The sequence below is a fragment of the Mytilus californianus genome, unplaced genomic scaffold (assembly GCF_021869535.1).
Source record: "Mytilus californianus isolate M0D057914Y unplaced genomic scaffold, xbMytCali1.0.p SCAF_8, whole genome shotgun sequence".
NCBI classification, from domain to species: Eukaryota; Metazoa; Mollusca; class Bivalvia; order Mytilida; family Mytilidae; genus Mytilus; species Mytilus californianus.
In genome coordinates, this window is record NW_026262734.1 from 66,024,623 (window position 1) to 66,048,520 (window position 23,898).

At 32.3% G+C, this 23,898-nt stretch overlaps 1 protein-coding gene across 1 annotated transcript; it reads left to right on the forward strand.

Annotated features, from left to right (window-relative positions):
- Nucleotides 1–2,697: 2,697 nt before the first annotated feature.
- On the forward strand, nucleotides 2,698–21,412 carry LOC127711738 (collagen alpha-1(XII) chain-like). The gene is made up of 9 exons (XM_052217851.1): nucleotides 2,698–2,894; nucleotides 4,512–4,527; nucleotides 6,366–7,013; nucleotides 11,410–11,454; nucleotides 12,148–12,165; nucleotides 14,021–14,455; nucleotides 15,741–15,878; nucleotides 17,642–17,684; nucleotides 21,285–21,412. Exons 1-8 carry the CDS (start codon nucleotides 2,862–2,864, stop codon nucleotides 17,659–17,661), a joined length of 1,353 nt encoding a protein of 450 aa, XP_052073811.1. The 5' UTR covers nucleotides 2,698–2,861; the 3' UTR covers nucleotides 17,662–17,684; nucleotides 21,285–21,412.
- The last annotated feature ends 2,486 nt before the right edge of the window (nucleotides 21,413–23,898 follow it).

Sequence of the window (23,898 nt, forward strand, 5' to 3'; positions counted from 1 at the left end):
TTCTTGTATGCTCTGTTACCTTTTGAGATAATTACATATATGAAGTGTATTCACATTTCAATAGCAATGATTAAAACATTTATAAATAGTCTTGAAAATGTGTGGAGTAGCAACAATAAATAAATCAATAAATAGAAAAGGTATTTTTGTCTGAATTTGCTCTAGACACTTTAATAGGCTTTTAACATTTACTTACTAGTAGTATCCAAGTTATTACTAACTAATATTTATAAATAAAGTATTATGGTATATGAATAAGTAATCTAACAATTTATCAAATGACTACAATATTACATGTTCAAATATATAGCTGTCGGGTATAGTACTGTCTCCATTCAAAACCCGATTTAAGATTAACTTTTACAGTTTTATTTCTCATGTGTTCTTCATTTTCTTATTCTATATACATATTCTATCATTAAAATTATATGACATTGTATTCTCCAAGGAAAGAAGAATCTACATCCCTAAATTAAAAGTTACTTCACTTCATTGGGTTAATTTCATTTGCTTTTAGCATTTAAAAGTGAAATATAGATTGAAATGAGTAAAATATGGGCAAAGCATTTATTGCTGAAAATAACAGAAGTAAATTGGCAAAAGTGAAAATATTTTACAGTTAAAGATAAGAGACATTACAAAATCCAATCGTAAGTGGGAGTTTCTTTTGGTTCACCCATGAAAGAGACCGCGCCTATTAAAAACGTTTTACTGATTTAAAGAGTTGTTTCAATTAAGATTATCACCACACCTTAAAAGAATAGAAGCGATGACACAAAGTGAATCGTTAGCAAGTGACATACAATCTGCTTATTAAATTGTAATATGAGCAATCAATGGCACAGCAACTGAACGACAAAAAGAACACAAATGTTCCACACTTTCAAATTATTATCAAACTTTTTTGATAATATTCAATTCAATTCTGTAAATAAATATAAGAACAGCATCACACGATTTTTATGTACCACCTTAATCATAAGTTTTAAGTTTAAGTCTAAAAACAAATATAAATTATACAATAATATAAAACTTTAGAATATATCCAATTGATTATTGAATTACACATACTTTGGTGAGATATAATATCATATATTTGGGATGTTTGTATCATTTGGCGATTTTTTAACGAAAACAAAATCGCGATGCTCCATCATATAAACCTTGGAAAATTAGTTTGAAGCTCATGTATGAATTAATATCCAACTCCAACCCATGCAATTACAAAATATTAACTAACAGAAGCATAAACTTTGTTACAATCGACATGCCGATGTCCTATTGATATATTTGTCTGCCGAAACTAATAAAGCAAATAAATTGCCAATCACATACTCAACTCAACCTCGATATGAATTAGTCGAATGGGATATGATATAACCGTTTGACAAATTCAAGATTCTAGTATTCCGAGGTCTCGAGTTTCTTTATTTTAAATTATAAACTTGTTCATTGTATTGTTATCTGGTATGTTATTGTTAAAAACGTGTTTTTTTCCAAGTCAATATAAGTTACAAAATTGCTGAATGAGCAAAACATATTTGGCTATGTATGCATTCAATTCAATTGTTCATCGCTATCCGTCAAAATCTAGTCTGAATCGTATTACATTACTTTTATCCATTAATTATAAAATGAGTATTCTTGCCCTTAGATGAAAGTTTTTTTGCTGGGTGTTTGAATTTTTTCCATAATTACAGCCAGGTAAATAGTGTTATACAAACATAACTATCAGATTTATCAAATTATCAAATTATCAAAGGTGTCGACAAACAATGCATATCCGATTCGGATTGTTATACAAAAGAATTGATTGACATATTATTTTAATTAGGAAACTTCTTTTAAAGCACCACAAAACATACAATTTGAATAAATGTCTCAGTTTTTTTTTAACTTTGAATATATTCTTTTCTTTTTAACTTTTCTTCTACTGCAAAATTACATGTAGACAAATCGTAGATAATAAGTGTACATATCTTTCTTCGAGACATTAAATGTTATCGAGTTAATCGAGATTTCGAAGTAACAGTGTTCGACACAATCAGGTTCAAATTTATTGAAAAATCGACTGATCTGAGTTTTCGAAACAACCGAGGTAAACACAAAAAGATTGGACTGCAGTAACGTTTTCCAAAAAGTGACAGCTTTTCATTAAGTGATTTTCCAAACCTCCATTTATACATGTTATAATTAAAATAAAACATTTGGGATTTATCGACTGATATATTTCAATTATTTGATATATCAATATAATATTCTATCTTATTATTTTTAGAACTACTTATTTGACTAATTTATCACTATATATCAAGTCGATATATTTAAACAGATCATAACAGTGTCTGATCACTGAGTTCTGAGAGGGTCATTCCCTGAAAAGAGTATATTTTAGATTAGAACCCATTTGATAAGAAGCGTAGTGTGATGGTACTTATATGGTTTCCTTCCAGTATTTAAAATGGTTTGGACTTTCTTATCAGAATAATGTTTACTTTATACCTATACTTTTCCTAAATAAAAAGACAATTTTAAGGTTGATAGAATATTATGATGTCATTATTATACTTCAGAATAATCACTTTTACTTACTTTTTCATTTTAAAAAAAGCAATTATGTGATTATGTTGTTGTTATATAATATGTTTCCAACATAATTGGACAATTGAGTTTTGTATATCGGCTAAACGACTGATGAAATTTCCCACTGCCTACTAAACTATCTTATCACTAAATTTCAAATAAATTAAACTGGATTTATGCAAATGAACGGGAAATTAATCTTAATTGTTGTGAAAGTTATGATATAAAAGAGCTGTTTTAGGGCGTACAAAGCAACGTTCCCGAGGATTTTGCGAAATATGGAAGTTTTACATTTTGTGCTGCTATCCTTTGTAAGTACATGTTTATGATTTGTCGAGTGCTTTTTTACATAGATTTCAAGTAATATATTTATTTGACAAAAAAGGTAGTTAAATTGATTTTATGAAATATATAAATAAAAAGAAAACATGAAATGTAGAATGCTCTAAAGGTAGATACAAATCAAAAGACAGTTTTGTTTCACCGCAAGACATGTGTTTTTCGATTCTATTTTTACTTAGTATTTGTATTTTGACTTTGTATATCGTTTTGTACTTATATGCCTGTTATTTGATATTTTTCAATGTGCAGTGTTTTTTTTTTCGTTGAAGACGTAACATATTTTGATATTTTTGTTAATCTTATTCCAATCTTATGATAACGGTTTTGTTTTATCAGAAAAGTACATTTTTAAAAGAATGTAATTCAAAAATCTATGATTTAATACCGATCCAAAAACAAACACCAGGAAAGTTTTTTAAGATTAACTCAAACAGCTTTTTTTCAAAGAAGACCTCGTTTCAAAGAGATTACTCTTGAATCAAGTATGGGTTCGTTATTGTCCGTTTCGTCAATGTTTGTTTCTAGCATTTGTATGAAACAGAATTTTAATAATCCGTTTTATCTAGATGCTTACAATACATTTTTGAAAAAAGGTTGTATCAGAGGTATCAGTGATCAGATCTACTTCCCTAATACACCTTTTTTTCCATCATGACACTGTATTAGGATGAAAAAAAGTAAAGATACAAACTCATTTAAATATATATTCTGTCGGAGAAATTAAATGAGATGACATTGGTCCTATCCCTTTATTTTAACCACAATAATGTCAGGGGGGTCTTTTTGTAAATGTGTACGAAATCGCTGATATTTCCATGACAAAATTGCGGAATATTATATGCCTATTAATTTAGTACAACTTGTTTGAATATTTTGTTCTCAATGCTCTATAACTTTGCATTTGGGATTCCAACTATTTATATTTAAAAAAAAGTAATATACCGAACTCCAAGGAAAATTCAAAACGGAAATTCCCTTATCAAATGGCAAAATAAAAAGCTCAAACACATCAAACGAATGGAAAACACTGATGAGTCTAATTAAAACTAAACACATGTTTAGTGTATACGGAATAAGCGAGTATCTTTGGTGAGTTTCTTTATGATCTAAATTGTTGGTATTAGGGTGTCATAGTACGAATTGGTAAAAGAACGTATGAGTTAATCAAACGTAGATACGTAATTACATGAAAATAACCAACATGGCAGTCTCCGCCATCAGGATTACTGCACATATGCAAAAAATTGAAGAAAAAAAGAATTGAAAGATTTTGAATTCATTTGTATATGTATATAGATGTTCATATTGATGTTTCTACTGTGTGAGTGATGAGTACTCATATACCTTTGTCGTCATACATCAGTTCTACACTAAGACATATCAAGCTTAGTATAAAAATTCAAGTCATGTCTAATTTCTCTAACTTATGGGGTTTTTTTGGGTTTTTTTTCTATTTGATAGACGTTTATGATTCTTTTGTTAATGTAGATCGAATTTTGAAACATAGATACAACTTGCAAAATGCAAACTGAATAATGATTTTTTTATATGGCACTTTAATTAAATTTGTTTTCATTGTTTTCTAGGTACTTCTTATTAGCGGTGAGTACAAAAGTACAGTCATTGTATGTGTGGTTTCTCTAATTGTTAGCCAATTTATACTCTTACCCGAAAGGTTGTTTAATTTTTATTTTGACGTATGATTCTTACGTTAATCAAAATTATTGCTTTCCTTTAGTATAGCTATATTGACGTCATGGGAAAAAGTGATAATGTCTGATGAAATCACATAGAATGAACTTGCTCTTTTAGGTCAATAAATATAATGAAAAAGAAAGAGAAATTTTGTCTGCATATCGTCATATATACGATATTTCTTCTCCCTCGGCAAGAAAGTATTTTAGCTTTACGTTTTAAATTGAAAAAATTGAATTCTCTAGCGTGGAGAAATATAATTCCACGCTCGATGCAATTTTAGAATATGTTGCTTAATTATGCCTTTTTTTTTTGTCTCGCCGATATACTTATATTTTAATAACACAACGTTGTACAATGTTGTAGGGGAGAATTCAAAATGCATCTGTAGTCAGCCGTTATTGCAAATGTCAGATAAATTAAGCACTTACGCAACAGAAAGCTTGGTGCAAAAACGATCAATATATAGGTTGACAAAATGCATTTAGTATTAGTCATCGCACATGAACTTTTTATTTCTTAAGGAATTAAGGAATTTGGTAAGGATATATCAATGCAAAAATACCAAAGGTTCAGTGAAGAAGGTCATTTACACCCGGAAGTATTTGCAAACAATAATGAATGTTTTGAATACAATCATGTTTTGGGTATGAGCATTCCTGATAATGGCAAGTCTAGAAAAGCGCTTCGAACTCCACAGACTTATAAAGTGTTATCTTCAATTTTCTTTAAGCTAAATTTTAGATTTGTTTTAATGTATCTAATCATTACGATAAGATTAGTTTTAATTTATAGACATCATAATTCATATTTTGAATGGTAAAGCTAACTTTCATTTACTTATACCTTATTGCATCAGTCGAGTCAGTCTTTTTCCGCCATTTTCCAAAAAATAAATACCTAGAAAAGAGCTCCATAAACTTTCAATATTTTTAGCTTGTTTTGTTCCTTAACTAATGCTCTTCTGACTTAAAGTTTCAATTTTAAATGCTAGATTTTTTTTCAATTTCACCTAAGTGCATCCTTAAACCAGTTCATTTTACTTTTTACTATCAATCTCAAGTGACAGTATTGCTATTTGTTTGTTTAATCAACTTAGGAGGCAGTGCTTTGATATCAGCAAAGTTTTCCTTATAAATGAAAATAACACTTACGAAATATGGTGTTATGAATCATGTCAGTACCAAAGCGCTGACTGTTGAGCTAATGATACCATCGGGGATTAATAGTCCATCAGCACGGTATCGTCCAATGATATTACACGATGAAAAAATCACTTCATAGATTGTATGCGTCCGAAGTTTATATAGATACAAGCTCCAACCGGAACGCGTAACCTCAAAAATTATTAGAAAGCCAAAGATATATTTATACTTTAATATTTGAAGAGCGATATAATTAAAAAGGACCTTAATAAGATTTCTAATTCTACCTGAGAATAAGTTTGGTTATAGGCGTTTTAATCTGTCTTTTTTTCATCGTTTCTTAATTACTAGTTCATAAAATCATGGGATTGTGCTTAAACTCAGGAAAGTTAATCTACAAAGGTTTTGGCTGTTTTATTAAAGTCCTTGTGTTTTGTATGATCCCATACCTTACATATGTTTAGCTTTTCAAAAATTTAGTCACGAGCGTACCTGATTGGTGCGCACGCAATTTACTAGTATATTATTTGTGTTTTATTATACGATGTTTATGTTTATATCTGTTTTATTCTGATTCCTTTCATGATTTTTAAATCATAGTTTCAAATGGAATGGCATCAGGCAGGTACAAACGAGCACCATTTTGTAAGACCAGGATCGACCTTGCTTTTGTGATTGACTCCTCCAGAAGTATATCAATTAACGACTTCCAGAAACAAATACAATTTGTAAATGACATCGTCGACTTCCTGGATGTCGGTTCAGACAAGACACGGGTTGCTGCGGTATCTTTCAGTAATTATCTGTTCCCTCAATTTGGATTTAATGACTACACAACCAAGAAAGATGTACTTACTGCTATCAATGGTATTAAGCATTCTAAGGGTGGTGCAACCAGGACATATCTTGCTTTAGAACATACACATGAACACATTTTCGCACCTGGTAATGGAGAAAGACCAGACGTAGTAGATGTTGTTGTTATTTTGACAGACGGAGTTACAAATCCTGGCAGTTATGATAGATTTTCTGGAAGCCAAGGAAAAAAACAGACCCAAATTGAAGCAGCAAGAATTAAAGATAGAGGAGCTTATATATTTGCCATTGGAGTTGGGAGGGGGGTCAATGCCGACGAGCTCAATGGAATTTCCAGTGATCCAGATGAAAGATTCACCATCCAAGTGACAGGTTTTTCAGAGTTAGATTCGGATAAAGTTAAACAAATGTTGTTAAAACGTGCATGTGTTGGTAAGTAAATACATTTTATAGAAAGAAATTGAAATTAACGTATATATATTTATAGATTTTTTAATTATTATAAATAAAAGACAGAAATATATCTGAATTACACATTAATATTAGGATGAACTTGGCATTGTCACAAGAAATATAAAATCCTATGGTTGGGCGAAAATATGTTGTACAGCATAAGGCGTACATGAAAAGAAGATACAAAAATTGTAATAAAGTGGAGGATTAGATAGTGACTGCCACATTCAAATAATTTCAACGTTTAAATGAGGTGGACTACTTAAAAGCCGACATTTTTTTGGGTGGACCTACAATAATTTTTACATTTTCCAGATTTATTTTATCCCATACAGATTCTCTTTGACTGTTGAAAAGTCAATTGATTCATAAACGATTGTACTACTTGAAAATTACACGTCTTTTCGTCTTAGATACATGATTTTTCATTATTTGTTGTTGGCTTTGAACTAACTGTCAGTACCCGAGATTACTCTCAGATCTGTACTTTGTGTTCTATTTTGTTGTGAAGGGTGTATGAATTCCCTGACACATCCGGTCTGCCATTTGTCAGTTGTTTTTCGGCTGGTTTCGATCTGATGAGTTAAACCTTTTTGAACTGATTTTTGTAGTTTGTTCTTATGTAGTACTGTTACACTTTTGGCCCAGTCTAGGTGAAAGGTTTGGCGCCAGCTAACTTGTTTTACCCCGACAAATTCTATATGTGCCTGTCCTGTAATTTTGTAGTTATCGTTTATTGCCGTTTCTCATATTTTTTTTTTCGTATTTTGTTTTTTATAGTTTGTTGTGCAGTTATACCACTTTCCTAGGTTAGGGGAGAGTTGCGTCTTCAAACATGTTTAACCCCGCTACATTCTTTATGTGCATTTCCCAAGTCAGGAGCCAGTAGTTCGGTGGTTGTCGTTGGTTGTCGTTGGTTCTTGTCTGTCATATTTGTTTTCCGTAAATTGTTTGGTTATAAATAAGGTCGTTAGTTTTCTTTATTGATTTTTTTCACATTTCTTATGCTGGGGCCTTTTATAGCTGACTATACGTTATGGGTTTTCTCATTGTTGAAAACCGTACGGCTACCTATTATTGCTTACATTTACTTCAATCGAACTTTGGTGAAATATGTCTCATTTGCAATCACCACATCTCCTTATTTCATATTTATTCATGATCACTCGACCAGTCAGAACCATACTTGACCAAATAACCTCTACTTTTTTTTTAAATTTTAACTGTTTAAATAACTTTCTTTTTGACTGACATGACAACAGCCACAACGATGTAAAGATATATAAATGCAGATTTTTACATCTTTATGTAAGGCGATTTGGTGCCATATTATTATATATTTAATTCGTCTAAATAACAGCCCAACAATGTTAGATCTGTAAATTTGCAGACGCAAATCTTTTGTTCTTCCCTGGCCGGGATTCGAACTCATGCTACTGAGATATCGTGGCACCAAATCGCCTTGCACTATGCCCGACGCGCTAGACCACTTTTTATATTATACATAATTCGTCTAAATAACAGCCCAACAATGTTAGATCTGTAAATTTGCGGAAGCAAATTTTTTGTTCTTCCCTGACCGGGATTCGAAATTATGCTACTGAGATCGCCTTGCACTATGCCCGGCGCGCTGGATCACTCAACCACCTAGGCTCTATAAAAAATAAAGCTTCTGATGGCCGGGTGTTACCTTTCCTCGTCAGTTTTTATCTAGCGTCGTAACACAGTACATGATATATAAGGCATGAAGATGGACTATTACAGATCAGCTGAATTATCTATCGTAGAGGATCTTACCAATTAATGTAGGATGCAGTCACAGAAATAATTATATTATAAGTACGTCTGAACCAGTGATAACTCTACAACAGATATCTGTCGTAGAGTTGTCACTGGTTCAGACGTACTTATATATATGTGTGTGTGTGTATAAGTGTTGATAAATATGTTGTTAATGATTATATTATGTTTATTGTGAAGTTTTTGTTTCAGTGCTATATTAGATACATTTTAGATTTCAAACTGTTGTTCAAATTTTCTAGCAAAGGGAAATAGCTGTTGTTAGAAACAGTTCCTAAATTGATGAAATACAATAGATGCATACAAAAAAATAGATCTAGGTTGGTTGAGACTTGGTCGAGTATGGTTCAGACTAGGTCGAGTATGGTCCAGACTAGTTCGAGCATTGTTCAGACTTGGTCGAGAATGGTTAAGACTACGTCGAGTATGGTTCAGACACGTATAAAATGGTTAAATACTGGTCGAGTAAAGGTCGAGTACAAGTTCAGACTGTTAAGTATGGTTCAGACTACAGTCGAGTAATATCAAGTACATTTCAGACCAATTCAGACTGGTCGAGTACAAATCAGTACAGTCGAGTACAGATATAGGCCATTTCAGACTTTAACTGGTTTGTAGTGGATGTTCGTACAAGGACAGTGGTGTTTTGGATATGGGATAAAAAGTTTGATATGCTTACACATCATCTATTCATCCGCGTTAATATATGGAAATACATAATAAATGTGTATCGTCTAGATCAGTATTCTAAATAATACTTTTGTTTTGTAGAGCTCTCATTTTACAAGATTCGTCTGATTTAAAAAAAAAACTGCATATTATTTTTTAATTTTGTGACCTTTTTGATTAAGTATTATAGATACAATGAATAAGCGTTGATTCTTGAAAAAGAAACCACGAGCCCGGAGGGCGAATGCTTTGTTGTTCATGAATCAACGATTATCCTTTGTATCTCTAACTTAAACTATTGTGTTGATGTCTTTTCAAAATTAAAACCTTTTCTTAATTAGAAGGTATTGGATGCGAGCTTAAATAACCATGTTATCATTTCCAACGATGCATCCATAAATCTAAGTTCACAATTAATTGGTTAGAGAAATACAAATATAACATAACACGTCTGTCTTTAAATTATCAGGCATCTGAATATCATCCATAATTTACAAAATAAGACATATTCGAACTTATTTTTAAGTATATATAATAATAAAATTGAAAATGGAAATGGGGAATGTGTCAGGCGGGCTACCGAAATTTCTAGCAAAAAGCCTAATTCTAGGCACATCACGAATTACTTGCATAGGGATTTGCGAATAAACATTTGTAAAGATATGTAGTAAAACAGATGAAAGCATACTATATTTATAAAACAAAAAAGGACAAATTGAATGTAATCATTTTCTTTTCAAATATATGAAATAGCTATGATAATCCAAAAATAAACGGGGAAACTCGCTTTTATTACAAAAATATCCACAATAACATACAAAATAAGAAAAACGGAAACTCTAAAGAATAGGGACAACAAATCGAACCTAAACCGACAAATCTCTACCTTTAACTATACTTTTTAACTCATTGATTTTAATCATGTAAACCTCGCGGCTACCAACTTATACTATACGAATGTCTATTATGTATACATAAAGGTACAAGCCCTGTGTGTCCGTTGTACCGATGTGTATCATATGATCATTTATATATATAAAATAGACATTTAAATTGCAACCCATTGGTAGCCGAGATGTTTCGTCAATGTGTAGATGTCAGTCACACATAACAGATATCAAGGAGGGATTCAATTTCTAGTGAAGGCATATAAAAATTACAAAAATTAAAGGTTAGTTTTTAGATTAATTCCATAAGTGAACAGAAATCAGTAAATTAGCCAATGCAAACTTAATGAAATTAGGCACAAAAAGGAAACAATTGAATACAACATGTTGAGTCCATTTAAGCGACATATTGAGAAAGCGTTGATTCTAGAAAAAGAATCCACGGTAAATGAATAGGCTGACGTCACGACTATGGTTCAATGTTGCATTATCTTTCAAACGATTGGTTTTATGTTTCATCTTACAGTTTACCTTTTTTCACCACCTACTATTTAAAAAAAGTGGTGATTTTGTTACAGAAATCTTGTTATTCTCTCTTAATTACAGCAATAACAGAAATATGTATTTTTATCGGTCAGTATTCGATTTCATATCTGCATGATGAAAACATTCTAAATGTCTATATCAATTTTCATTTTATATAATATTTCTCTTGTGCTTCGTACATAGGAGGAAATAATGATCTCAAAGTTCTGTCTTTATCACTTATCCGTCAGTGCATATCACGGAGTTATATTCTTTACAAAATTTCATATCATATGTATTTTCTATGAAGACAGACTAATGTAGACATTTTGATATACCACTGAATTTTTAACAAAGTACCAAAAACTATGTACATGATTTCTAACTACGAATAACAAATGTCATTACTTGATAGAGTGATACTTGAGTAACTTCATTAAATCTGATTTTCGAAAATGTTTCTTCCTTACATATGCTTTGTTGTCATATTTCAGAAATAGAGACTACACCGGCGCCAACACCCCCACCTACCACAACACGTAAGTTCAAATATTGAAGGCAAACAAAACAACTTGATTAAAATCAAATCGTTTCATTTTCTCCTTAAATTTGTTTGTGGCTGGTGCACGAGCGACAACCACATATAACGGAGCAGAATGAATGAAATTATTTTAACTAGACTTTTTTTCTAAAATTGGCCATGGACGAAAACTGATTGAGTGTTACCAATTGGTCATTCATTTATGTATCAAATGTGAAATTTTTCTGGTGTAGGATTTTTGCATGAAGGCTTCAAACATAGATCAGGACGGTATTTTTATCTAGCAAATACAAGAGCTACATGCTATATCGTCTTACAAAGGTAGAGATGAGGCCAATTGAACATCCGAAATTGTGTATGTAATAATCAGAATGGTACGATGTATTACATATTCTTTACCAATTAAGGCTTCAATATTCAAGTAACATAACTATTCAATATTTGAAACTAAGTCAATGGCAATTAGACATCTATCAAACAAAGACAAAATGACAGGATAGCCACAACAACATGTCACCGTTTGGTGTTAAACATTGAGCAGAACATATACATTGAGACATTGTAAATGTTATTGGTAAAGCGAGTTATATAATAAAAAAACAAGTTTGGAAATAATTTTACTTTAATTAAATGTGTTCTTCCACACTTTAAGTCTTTATTGTATACTATTGTACACTCATTATCTTTGTAGCCGATAATAAAAACCCAGGTAAGTACCTTATTTCTTATTGATTCATTTCATAGTTGCATCTTACTTTAAATGCAAAGGATTTTATTAGTACAATTGCTACAAGAATCGATGTCATATTTCGATTTCAAGATATTAAAATATAATTAATTATTCATTATAAATAAGAAGATGTGGTATGAGTGCCAATGAGACAACTCTCCATCCAAGTCACAATATACAAGAAGGTAACAATTATAGGTCAAAGTACGGCCTTCAACATGGAGCCTTGGCTCACACCAAACAGCAAGCTATAAAGGGCTCCAAATTGATAGTGTAAAACAATTCAAACAGGAAAACCAAAGGTCTAATCTATATAAAAAACGAGAAACGAGAAACACCTATGAACCACACCAACAAACGACAACCACTGAACAACAGGCTCCTGATTTAGGACAACTGCAGAAAAAATGCAGCGGGTTTTATTGTTTTAACAGGCGCCAACCTTCACCCTAACCTGAGACAGTAGTGCAACATTGCAACATAAAAAGACACACTATAAAATATCTATTGAAATGGTTAAACTCGATCAAAAAGTTATTTAAACAAAAACAAGTAAACATACACTGAACCAATAAGTTTGATTTATGACACAATATCAATACAATAGTAAAACGTAGGTGTCTATATAACATAAACGTAACAGGTACTAATATAAAAAAGATGTAGGAAGATTGTCATGCCTGTTTTACCTATACACACAACTATACCGAACTCTTGACAATGCCCCAATAAAAAACGAGGACAGTCATATAAATTTGATGTATTTAAAGAACTGGGTGTCATATATTGAACTAAACTTTAACAAAAACAATAAAGAGTCAAAATGCGTTCGTACGATGTGCTAATGTCGTTAGCAGGGATACAGGGGTATGGGAAAGTAGAGCACCTCGTCTCTTGCTGGAAGGTAGGGATTCAAAAATATGTTATAAAGATGTTGGAATATTAGTAAAGATGCTGGAACACTGAATTCTAGCCTTGAAATCCATATATGACCTCTTTACTCTAAGTGTGTGTGTGTGTGTGTGTGTGTCGCTGTTTATTTAATTAGTTTGTTCTTTGATGATCGAGAGAAAGTTCAAGTTCAAGTCAGCCATGCCAGTATTTTCTTCACCGAATCCCTCCCAACCCTCTATTCCCAGTCAATGAGGCAGCAGTAGTGGTAATTTAATTTTCATGCAAGTAAGTTATGTAATTTTTCATATTAGTTAATCAAACACATTTGTGAATCTTCATATATTGAATTTTATCCATTTGAACATCAATAGTGACAACGATGAAAACATTTGTAATTGCCGGCAAAAATGTAGAAATCAAATATACATGTATTTTGTAAGAACTAACCAGTATCTTGCATCAGTTGAGTATTATTTATACTGCTTTTTTATCAAATTATACAGAATGTTGGGATTCAAAGTTCTTTGGTACGTTCTATGCATCAAATCGTACAAACAAACTTGAAGAAATACATGTACATGTAAAGATAAACACAATTTTATTCAAAAATTAGATATTAGATTCTGGTAGCAGCAACTGTCCTAGATGTATTTGTTTATTCGTCTATGCTACTATTAATATGAACAAGATAAATCTAAAAAATTAACACACGAAATATGATTAAAATTGCAGGTTTTAAAATAAAGAAAGCAGGTACATAAATCGACAGAGAGAAAAAAACAAACAAAAACAAATATACCAGAATTAGATGAAAGCCAACATTTAATGAACTGATGTGGGCTACATATTACCAGAATTTTTCATTCAAAATATATATATACCAGTAGTCATATATCAATATTAGGCTTGTATTCGTAATTTATTCTGCATTTCTTTAAAGAGTGTGGGAAACTATTGGCAGACATTTTCTTTGTACTGGACCAATCTTCGAGCTTAAGAACAGAAGGAAATTTCAACAAGACGTTAAATTTCGTAACCGAAGTAATCGATTATCTTCACGTATCGCCTACAGAAACACAGGTTGGGGCTCTTAAATTTAGCAACAACCCCGAGATCCAATTCCATTTAACAGACTATACAGACAAGCAAGATGTAGCAACAGCCGTTTCAAGGATAAAGTGGAAAGGGGGCAATACATACTTAGATAAGGCATTAAGAATGTTGAGGACAGAAGGACTAAATAAAGCATATGGTTCTAGGGAAGATGTTCCACAAATCGCTGTAATAATTACAGATGGTGTCTCTACAAATCCTTATGCAACAAGGCTAGAACTGAAACAGCTTCACAGTCTAAACTACATCTTATTTGCTATAGGTAAATATACGTCCCAAATGCTTGCCTACCAAGTACGATTCAATTCTATCATTAAAAAAATGAGATATAACTTTCTCTAGAGACGACATATACTATGTAAACACAAAATGAATTGATCCGAAATTAGGTATGCGAAAAAACCTATGTGAAAAATAGATTATTATTAGTGTAACACATATGTATCCAAACAGTATTTGCAGTTAAAGAAATAGACTGTGCAGTCAGAATAACCGATTAAAGATAAACACTATCTATGTTAACAAAAGAGAGACAACATCAAATCAGGATAAAAATAGACGATGGAAACTAGAATGCAGTCAACGACACAGAAAAAACTCAATATTTTGATGAAAAAAAATTTATTTACTAATCCGGGTGCGGGATTTTCTCCCTGTGTTGGTGGCTTTCGGGCTGTTTTCTACTCTTTGGTCGGGTTGTTGTCCCTTTGACGCATTCCCCGTTTCCATTCTCAATTTTATTTATTAAACCGGAACTGATATCCGATAAATATGAGCGCTCTAATTCATTGTTCTGTTCTCTTGACTTACTTCCAGAGGATCGGTTGAGAACAAAACTTTGCGACAAAAGAGATGATTTCAGCTTCCCAATTGTGAACATTCCATTTCTATGTAGCAACATTACAGAAGCGCCTGCATATGGTGTATATATCTCCCAGTTGATACGATATTCCAGGGCTTGTATTTCCTATCATCATTTCCTTGATAAACGGTTGCTGATCACTAGGAAGCTATTACACCAAGAGTTCCAAGTGGTGAAGTTGAAAATATCTCTTCGAAAATTTTACGGACACATCACGAGATGGTTGACCGGTACGGAATATCTGTTTCATAGATGACGACTGATATGTTCCAATAATCGTAACCACAATCCTGCCCACCTTTTTCTCGAATGTGATCTACCGAATAAGACTTATCACCGGATTTTCACTTATACGAGTAACACGACGAGTGCCACATGTGGAGCCGAATCTGTTTCCCCTTCCGGAGAACCGGAGACCATCACAGGTTTTGGTGGAGTTTCTGTTACTTAGTCTTAAGTTATCTTTTTTGTGTATACTGTTGTTTGTCTTTTGGTCTTTTTCTTATTTTGCCATAGCGTTGTCAGCTTATTTTCGACTTATAAGTTTGAATATTTTTTTGGTATTCTGTCGCCCTCTTTCTAGGAATAGAATATTAATAATAATAATAATAATAATAATAATAATAATAATAATAATAATAATAATTATTACTATTATTATTATTATTATAAATCTATCATGTAGGAGTCGGACCTAACAGAAACCCTGCGGAATTGGCTCGCATTGCTAACGACCCAGCCAATGTATTTGAAGTAGAAAGCTTAGATGGACTACAAGCCATCAGAGAGTCTCTGGTCACGAGGATATGTGCCAAAGGTGTTAGTAAGTAGTTCTAAAGAATTATCAAATACTCTTAGGTGGAAAGAATTGAATAAAATACAAAATAGTCCTTGCATTTGAAGAAATAAACGAACAGGTGTACAGTGTGTGTAAAACTAGTAATTAAAATAGTTAAATTAATATGAACAAAAAATGAACAAAAGATAATCTCAATGACATAGTTCAAGGGTCGAATAGGTTGTACGTCCCCTCCATTTGATCGCAAAAAAATATAATTGTTGGTATAATATTATCTAACAATTTGCTTCGATCAGTTTGGCTTCATTTTTACTTGAACGGACAATTACACCCCCTCCTCTTTTTCTTCAAACCCTGGATCCACCCCGACTATAAAAGAATTATACTTGAGAGTGAATCGTCATGATCTAGGTGTAGTAAAGTGTATGCACTCGTTTTCCGTGTAAGATCCTCTTGAGAGTTAATCGTCATAATCTAGGTGTAGTAATGTGTATGTACTCAATTAGCATCATTCTTAAGAACATGATATTATTCATATACAATATATATAATATATATGAACATTGTCGAAAATATGTACGAGTTTTTCTACTGTTTCGTAGCAAGTACAATTACTTTTTATGTTTCCGATAATGTACATATATATATATATATATATATAGTCAAATGCGTTTTGTTAAAATATACTTTTTCACTCATTTGGTCTTTTGGAAAATGTTGTTTGTGCTGTGTTTAGACCCCTCTACCAATTTGTTTTGCATGCACACGTATAAAAATTGCGGTTTTTATCCAACGCAATCATAGGTTTGAACGTTGTTTTCTATTTAGACTTGTTTATATATTTTCGTTTGGGCTTGTATTATATTTGCCTTCGGGTTTATATGATCCGTTCATCCTATTTTGACTCTTTCAAAATTCAAGAGTCTATCCTAAATTGAGGTAAATTATATGGCCTTCCAAATACCGTTTCGATTCCTAACATCACTGAAGAGACATTAATTGTCGAAATCCGGATATGGTGTACAATTTTTTGCACCTCATGTTTGCGGTAAACCATCTTTTCTGCAAGTTTATTGTTTTTTATTTGGTAATAATTTAATAATAAGATCTAAATTTTTACATCTTGTAATCCGTTTATTTGGCAATCGCCAATGGCAGTCAGCAGCATTTAAGAACATCAGTTGTTCGACCTGCTAGTCAAATGCGTTTTGTCAAAATATACTTTTTCACTCATTTGGTCTTTTGGAAAATGTTGTTTGTGTTATGTTTAGACCCCTCTACCAAGAAATTTGTTTTGCATGCACACGTATAAAAATTGCGGTTTTTATCCAACGCAATCATAGGTTTGAACGTTGTTTTCAATTTAGACTTGCATATATATATTTATATATGTATATTGTTTTTATCCTGCAGTTTACATCTGACACTTTAAAGTTTAGTAGATTAAATCTAAATACTATAGATTTCAAAGAAGTTGGCCTAGTTTAAAGACAGACCGCGAAGAGGATCCCAAAATGGACTGTCACACACATTATCGTTTGCTCAATATGGTATCTGAGTAACGGTAGACTTTATTTGTACAAGTACAAATAAAGCAACAATTTATTTGTGTACCTATTTTTTTGTACAATAGTTAGCTGATTACAGGATATTTACGCTTATTCCTTTTGTCTAAATACTGATTGTGATAGAAAAATACGATATATTATTTTTTAGGCTTGAAACGAATTCTGATTAAACATACATTATTAAATAAGTTTCATATGATATATTTTCGTATATTACAGAAGAAACGAAAAACCCTTAAATAAGATGAATATGAAAACACAGGTAAGTTTTTGATTGTTCATTTGCATGTTTTGATACGTGTGAATCCTTATATCATATTTCGAATTGCAATATTTTACACTAATGTTAGTTGGTTTTTTTATGTTAGGGTTCTTTTTGGGTAAATTGTGTGATTTTAACAATGAGAAATAAGAGTTTCTACAAAGGAGTAGGTTCAGTAAGACCCCTTTTAGGTCCCATAATATAGCAGTTTTACAAAATTGTTGAAATGTAAACGTTTAGTTATTTATTGGAAAGTAGAATACTTCTGCTGCATAAATATTGGCTGTTTTTGAAAAAACAATGCACATATATCGGGTACTAGCACCCTTAAGTCATGCTTAATTACTGAAATGTTCATAATTTAAGCATTTGAGGTAAATTTTAGACGGTTTTCGTCTTAATTGGAAGTGGCCGCATTTGTGTTCATTCTTAACATTTGAATATAAGTTGTATTTTATGATAATACATAACATATATAAAGGTTGAGAGTGAACACGATTGCGGCCACTTTCATTTTTGACAAAAAACATCTGAAAAGTGACATATTTTGGCATATTTGATAGATTATTCATATTTCAGCTTGACTTTGAGCGTCTGAAATGACTAAGCCAGTTCAAATCTTTCACATAACATAATTGAATCGACTGAAGTAGACAGTTAACTGTTTAAAAAGTGTTCAAAATCTTTCATCGGATGAACCTGAAATTTGAGGCCAAAATCGGCCCTTACCGGACCTACTCCTTTAAGTATATTTGAGTGTTACTGTTTGAGCATGTTTAGAATTTTGTACTACATTGTGTACTATTTGTATTAATTTTTGACGTAGTTATAAAATCAAGATAATCTAGCAAAAAGTAAAATCACAAAAATACTGAACTCCGAGGAAAATTCAAAAAGGAAAGTCCCCAATCAAATGGCAAAATAAAAAAAAAACACATCAAACGAATGGATAACAACTGTCATATTCCTGACTTCGTACAGGCATTTTCTTATGTAGAAAATGGTGGATTGAACCTGGTTTTATAGCTAGCTAAACCTCTCACTTGTATGACAGTCGCATCAAATTCCATTATATTGACAACGATGCGTGAACAAAACAAACAGACACAATAGGTAAAAAAGTCAAAAATAGGGGTACAGCAGTCAACATTGTGTTATCATCTTAATCACTATAAAAGCAAACAAATGTAACGAAGAAGCACAAAAAGGCATATATCAAATTTAACATCCTCATTTTGCTTATATTATACGATTTTATTTATCTATGTAAAATCCACCCATAAAGGATGGAAGGTTTTAAGTACTGGCGTAAAATCGCGCGTTTGAAATTCGCACAGGTAGACATAAAATAATTTTGTCGTTCAAAGTATGAGGGGATACATAAATACAGAGTCACGTAAAATAGATATAACAAAAACAGACTTAACAGTAAAAGTAATATTAATAAATAAAATAAAATAATTGTGTGGTACAAAGTATGACGATATACATAAGTACAGAGTCACGTCAAATGTATATCACAAAACACAGACTCAACAGTAAAAGTAATATTAATAAATAAAATAATTTTGTCGTTCAAAGTATGACGGGATACATAAGCACAGAGTCACGTCAAATGGATATCTCAAAAAAACAGACTTAACAGTAAAAGTAATATTAATAAAGATAAATAAAAGATTACTATAACACGTTATTAAGATGATAAACAACGTCAGTACGCAAAATCTATACTTCAAGACCATCGTGTACTATTTGTGAAGTTGATACGGAATATTTATCAACAAATTCGTGGTACCTTCCGATGAACTTTTTTAGAAAAAGGACGAGACGTTCTTTGACATACCCCTGGTTCATCAACTTTCTGCTCAGACACTGGTGACGTTTTACAAAGTCTGAGTAGGAGCTGCAAGCTCTTGAATACCGAATAAGTTGGGAAATGTATATCCCATATGCAGGGGAAGTTGGTATATTGCTACTAAGGTGGGGGAAATTGATAATTTCAAAATTAAAATCGTCTCGTTTGTCATAGATTCTGGTACTGAGATGACTGTGTATGTCAAATTCGAGGTATAAGTCTAAAAATGAGGCGGAGGAAACCGTGTCTGTTGTTTCTTTAATTTCTAGTTCTGGTGGATATATTAATGGAACCCAATCAGAAAGGTTCGGATTGTTAATGGAAAGAACATCATCAATATATCTGAAAGTGAAATTAAATAACATGGATTCTTTGATCTTCTTGTTTTTGACAAGTGTCTGAAGGAACTCCGATTCATATGACAATAAGAAGAGGTCGGCAAGGAGAGGCGCGCAGTTTGTTCCCATAGGAATGCCGACAATTTGTTGAAAAAGTCTACCTCCAAATTCAACAAATATGTTGTCAATAAGAAACTCCAGCATACTGATCACTTGTTCCTCTGTGTAGCATGTTTTACCTTTTTGTTCACTATTAACAAAATATGCCTTATGGTATCTTAAAGTAATAAATGTATAGCGTATGCTACCATTTTTATGATGAAAAGCATTGTGGATTATTTCTTTTAGACGGTTTTTCAATTTCACATGGGGAATGGCGGTATACAAGGTTGAAAAATCAAAAGTTTTGATAGAACTAATTTCAGAAAAAGACCGAGATTTAAAATTATCCAGAAGTTCTTTAGAGTTTTTAAGAATCCACATATGGTTAATACCACTACGCGAGTAAACAGTTTCACAGTATGTCTAAAGACCCTCTTTCACTGCGGACAGAATTTTAGTCAATTTAATGGACAATTCTTTAGTGGAACATGCAGATAAACCGGCAATGTACCGTTGTTTGTACGGAATTTTGTGAAGTTTAGGTATCCAATACAAACAAGGTAAGTCCTCCGATTTGTTGTTCAATGCAATGTTCATTGAAACCATGAAGGACTTATGATTCGCCAAAATCTCATCCTTGTCAAATGATATGTTTTTGTATGTGGGATTACCTGAGTGCTCATTTATTCCTAATTCTTTTACAAGACACTCGTAGTAATACGATTTACATATAAAGAGAATATTATTTGAAGCTTTGTCCGCAGGAACAACAACATACTTATCTTGAAGAGAAGATAGACATTTCACAGCCTCTTTGTCTCTGAAAACGGACTTTGGTCGATCATTCACACAGTTTTTCAACTTATGAATGCGACGTTTTATCAGAGACCTGATTGTTTTGACCCATTCTGACAAAGTGTCTAGTTGAACTTCTTCTCGTTTAGCCCATGCTCTGGCGTAGTCCTCAATAGAATCCATAATTATTTTGAAGTTATGGTTCCAATTGATGTGTTGGGGTTCTCTAAACTTAGGACCATGAGAAATCACCTTTCGGAGATTTTCATTGTGAATTATGTTTAGATCCCCAGTAATAACTTGGCCAGAGGGGCCGTAATTGTAAGGCGAGTGGTAACAGTCACATGTCAGAGGGTTTTTTAGGTATTGTTCTAAATCAAGGTCCTGTAATGCTTGTTTATAGTTAAATATTTTGGGTGCAATGGTTTTGGTGTAGCTGTAGCAACTGTTAAACATGCAGTAGAAGACAAATATTTGTAATTCCTTATATTGTATATGTTATATTTGCAGAATACATTACTATTCAAAGATACAGAAAAGACTTAACGGACGAACCAGAAGAGGAATTCTATGAACATTGTACAGTTTTTATGTCTATTGTGTATATGTATGTATTAAACATCAGCATTGCAATTTTATTGTTCTTTGGATAATTAACCTATTTGATAATCTTTTTCACAAAAAAAAATATCAAGGTGTTCACATGAAATCGTCTAGTTTCAGTGGTTTACCCTCTCCCTGTTCCTTGGTGTATTATTGTTTTGTTCCTTGGTGTATTTTTGGTTTGTTCCTTGGTGTATTATTGGTTAAACACTACAACCCGGGCTTGTATTTCCTATCATGATTTCCTTGATACTGGGTTGCTGCTCACAAGGAAGCTATTAAAACAAGAGTTCAAAATGGTGAAGTTGAAATCATCCCTTCATAAATTTTACGGACACCATCACGAGTTGGTTGACCGTTATGGAATATCCGTTTCACAGATGATATCGGATATGTTCCTTATGTCGTAACTACAATCCCGTTCCCTTTTCACGAATGTGACCTACCGAATTAGACTAATTACCGGGTTTGTAATAACATGAGCAACACGACGGGTACCCGGTGACACAGGATCTGCTTACCCTTCCGGAGCACCTGAGATCACCCCCAGTTTTTGGTGGGGTTCGTGTTGCTTAGTCTTTAGTTTTTTATGTTGTGTCTTGTGTACTATTATTTGTCTGTTTGTCTTTTTCTTTTTTAGCCATGGCGTTGTCAGTTTATTTTCGATCTTTGAGTTTGAATTTCCCTCTGGTATCTTTCGCCCCTCTTCCAAAGTAGCAATACATTTTTTAAAGAAAGGTTATGAGTAATTTTATTCGTTAATTTTAAAATGTAAACTCATTACAATATATTGGTGTTCACTTTTGAAAATATTTCCAAGATTATTTTAGATTCTGGAATTTTTAGTTTTCAACCTTACATAAATCGTTGCTGAATTACCACACATTCTGGAAGGGTGGGAAAGACTGTTCACATAGATGATCAATCCGGCATTTTTTAAAGAGAGGTTATGAGTAATTTCTTTTATTGATTTTCAATTGTTGTACCCTTACAATAAATTGAGGTTCACGTTTGAAAATATTACCAAAGTTATTTTAGATTCTGGAATTTTTAGTTTTTAACCTTACATAAATCCTTGCTGAACTACCACACATTCTGGAAGGGTGGGAAAGACTGTTCACATAGATGATAAATCCGTCAAATACATTATGTGCTTACCAAAAGTAAAGGTCATATAAATTTATGCGACTGTCATACAAGTGAGAAGTTTAGCTAGCTATAAAACCAGGTTTAATCCACCGTTTTCTAAATAAGAGAATGTGTGTACCAAGTCAGGAAGATGACAGTTGTTATCCATTCGTTTGATGTGTTTGAGCTTTTGATTTTGTCATTTCATTGGGGACTTTCCGTTTTGAATTTTCCTCGGAGTTCGGTATTTTTGTTATTTTACTTTTTAGGAATTGCTTTCTTTATTTTGTTGTATTTGATGTTTTCCTTCAGAAGTTGTTTTTTTTACTGAAAATGTAATGGTAACCAAAATTTGATAATATAAAAAAAATAACAATAGTACTTTATACAAGTTTTGGTTCAGTAAGCTTAAGCCTAAACTCTAGGGGTTGGACATTGTTAAAGGAACCTGGCAATGAGGTGGCCGGTAACGAGAGTCTGCGAGGAAATAAAGTGGGAGTCAGCGGAGGGAAGCAGGAGTACGGGGTAGTAACCAAGAGAAAAAGGGAAGTGAAAAATAGGGAAATGCTGGAAAGTTTCTTTGACCGATTTTTGACTGGAACCTAAAGAAAGAAATTGGGAGTATGTGGGAGGCAGTGGGAGTTGGGGAGGTAAATGGGAATAAAGGACCCCATGTCCACCCTGGCACCACATTTGTAAAATTGTGAATTTTGTTTTATGTAAACAGGGCCATGCATTTGACTGTGAACTTAGAGCTACGTAATAAGTTTGAACTGCATGTAGCAGTGTTATATGAAATCTGAAGTAAAGGGTCATTGTAAGAAAACTACAGTATTTATATCAACAATTAAAGTTGTACATTTAAAATGTAAGTTGGCCTATTTATAGTATCGTTTATAATATTATTATTTTAGTTATACATGTGATTTGTCGAATGCAATATCGATCTTATACAGTTATATTTTCTTCTTTCATGGCTTTACATGCCAACTGTTACTTCAAGAAAAAGGATCTTGATAAAAAAACAATTAGCGGGCATCAAGTTTTGCGGTCGGAACGTAAGAGATATTGTATCGTTAATGCAATTAAATACAAATCAACTTCCAAATCTGGGGCGGGGGGATAAAAAAAATCAAGACAGGAAAAATCAGAAAAATAAATATGTCTGTCAAAATGATTTATTAAAAAATGCAGTATTTATATATATAAAAAAGTAAACACAAAAAAGCAGTATTTAAAATAAAAAGAAAACACAAAAGGCGACACATAATGTATGTTAATCTTAAGAAAAACATGTATTTGAATTTATTATGGTCACATTACAATAAATATATGAAGAGACATTAATTGTCGAAATCCGGATATGGTGTACAAATTTTTGCACCTTTTGTTT